The sequence below is a fragment of the Setaria italica genome, chromosome II (assembly GCF_000263155.2).
Source record: "Setaria italica strain Yugu1 chromosome II, Setaria_italica_v2.0, whole genome shotgun sequence".
NCBI lineage: Eukaryota > Viridiplantae > Streptophyta > Magnoliopsida > Poales > Poaceae > Setaria > Setaria italica.
Genome location: NC_028451.1, coordinates 46,705,927 through 46,708,019, shown reverse-complemented (window position 1 = coordinate 46,708,019; position 2,093 = coordinate 46,705,927). Strand labels below are relative to the sequence as shown.

General features: G+C 54.1%; 1 protein-coding gene across 1 annotated transcript in view; it reads left to right on the top strand.

Moving 5' to 3' along the window:
- Positions 1-1,446, top strand: part of LOC101758456 (peroxidase 2) — a 6,081-nt gene extending 4,635 nt beyond the window's left edge. The window contains exon 2 of the mRNA XM_014804729.2: positions 524-1,446. Within this exon, the coding sequence (XP_014660215.1) occupies positions 524-1,294 (771 nt within the window). The 3' untranslated portion in view covers positions 1,295-1,446. The remainder of the gene's footprint in view (positions 1-523) is intronic.
- Positions 1,447-2,093: the final 647 nt, after the last annotated feature.

The window sequence follows — 2,093 nt, the reverse complement described above, 5'->3', positions numbered from 1 at the left end:
TTCCACAGCCCACCAATTTTTACACTCCTTATGAGTTCCGAGCCTGAGTCCTCCACTCCCTAAAGCCATCCCAGCCACCCGCCTATCGTCCCTCCGAGTCCGGACCCACAGCCCACCTAAAGCCCTCAAAGCTACCCCACCTTATCCCTCCGACAAAGTCCGGACCCACCCACCACCTAAAGGCCTCACAGCCACCCACCTATCCTCCGACAAGTCCGAGCCCACCACCACCTATTCTCACACCCCCACCCAGTCCAGGTGATGCTGAGAAGAAACTCAAGATCGGATACTACAAGAACAAATGTGATCATCACGTGGATGTGGAGGCTATCGTAAGGAAACATGTCGGAAGCTTCAACGATGGCATGAAAGCAGGGCTTATCCGCCTCTTCTTTCACGACTGCTTTACCCGGGTAAGATCTCGATCAAGCTAGACATCGGTTGCAATATTATGTATTACTGGTAGTAAATACATGCTTATGTTCATAAGTACTCAATTGCATTTTGATGCGCGGTGGTTCAGGGTTGCGATGCGTCCATTCTGCTCGATCCAACCAGCGACAACCAGCAGCCGGAGAAGTTCGGCATACCCAACTTCCCGAGCATGCGCGGCTACGAGGTGATCGACGCCGCCAAGGCGGAGCTCGAGGCGAAATGCCCCGGCAAGGTCTCGTGCGCGGACATCGTCGCCTTCGCCGCCCGCGACGCGTCCTACTTCCTCAGCGGCGGCGGCATCAACTTCGACATGCCCGCGGGCCGCTACGACGGCAACGTGTCCCTGGCCAGCGAGACCCTCCCCAACCTGCCGCCGCCGTTCGCCGGCCTCCAGCAGCTTGAGAAGATGTTCGCCGACAAAGGGCTCGACAGCTTCGACATGGTGACGCTCTCCGGCGCGCACAGCATCGGGCGCTCCCACTGCTCGTCCTTCAGCCGCGACCGCCTCCCTCCCAGCGCCACCTCCGACATGGACCCGGCGTTCGCCGCCGGGCTGCAGGCTAACTGCTCGTCGGCGAACGGCGCCGACAACACGGTGGTGGAGGACCACGAGACCCCCGACGTCCTGGACAACCAGTACTACCAGAACGTGCTCGACCGCAAGGTCCTCTTCACGTCGGACGCCGCGCTCACCTCCAAGGACATGACCAACAACCTGGTGCGTGTCTACGCGATCTTTCCGTGGCTGTGGCAGCAGAAGTTCGAAGAAGCCATGGTGAAGATGAGCCGCATCGAGGTCAAGACAGCCGCCACCGGGGAGATCAGGAGGACGTGCCGCGCCGTCAACAGCAAGCCGTGATCAGATGGCCGGCCGTAGTTCGCGTGCCTGGTGATGAATTAACTCTGACGCTGTTTTATCTACTTTTCCCCCTAATTTTGATCCGTTCTATTGTTGCGCTTGTGCTGTAACAAAATGGTTGTTTTCTTGGAATTCATTATAGGGTGTTAATTGTTTTCTACGGTGTTATGGTCAGATCTTGGCATTATTTTATCATACTTGACAGGTACTCCATGTGTCTGCATCGGTCAGGCTACTACTATGGAAATAGAGCAGACTGTACTGTCGATGCGTGTGCATCGACCCAAGTTATACATCCGCAGGGAAATATCATTGTTGTCCGAAGCAGGAAAATGTGTCGCACGGCACGTCGATTCGCTAGACATGGTAGGGTGCTTACTGCTAATTGGAGTCCTAATAATTCTGGACGCAGGAATTTCAAGAGAAATGGTTTAATCCTGCAGGAATCAGTAAAACTCACTCTCGTTTTGCGAAGGATTTTTAAGTTTGCTGAAATCCAACAGTTTAATTTAGGACGCAAGAATTTCAATAGAAATAGTTTAATCCTGCAGGAATCAGTAAAACTCATTTTCCACTTAAAACCCCTTCAGAAAACTTTAAAATCCCCTTGTTAGGCAGAAATGAATGAGAGTCCGGTAGGCCGTAGGCTCATGTCATCTGATCGGTCTGTCCACACACAGTCCGCACAGTAAGATCATGGGCTCATTGTCGGGTATAAGGCCCAGCCCGGGAAAATGCTACACCTGTTGGGCTGGATGGACTCGCCTACCCCCCCGCGCGTCCCCCCCCCACCATTGGT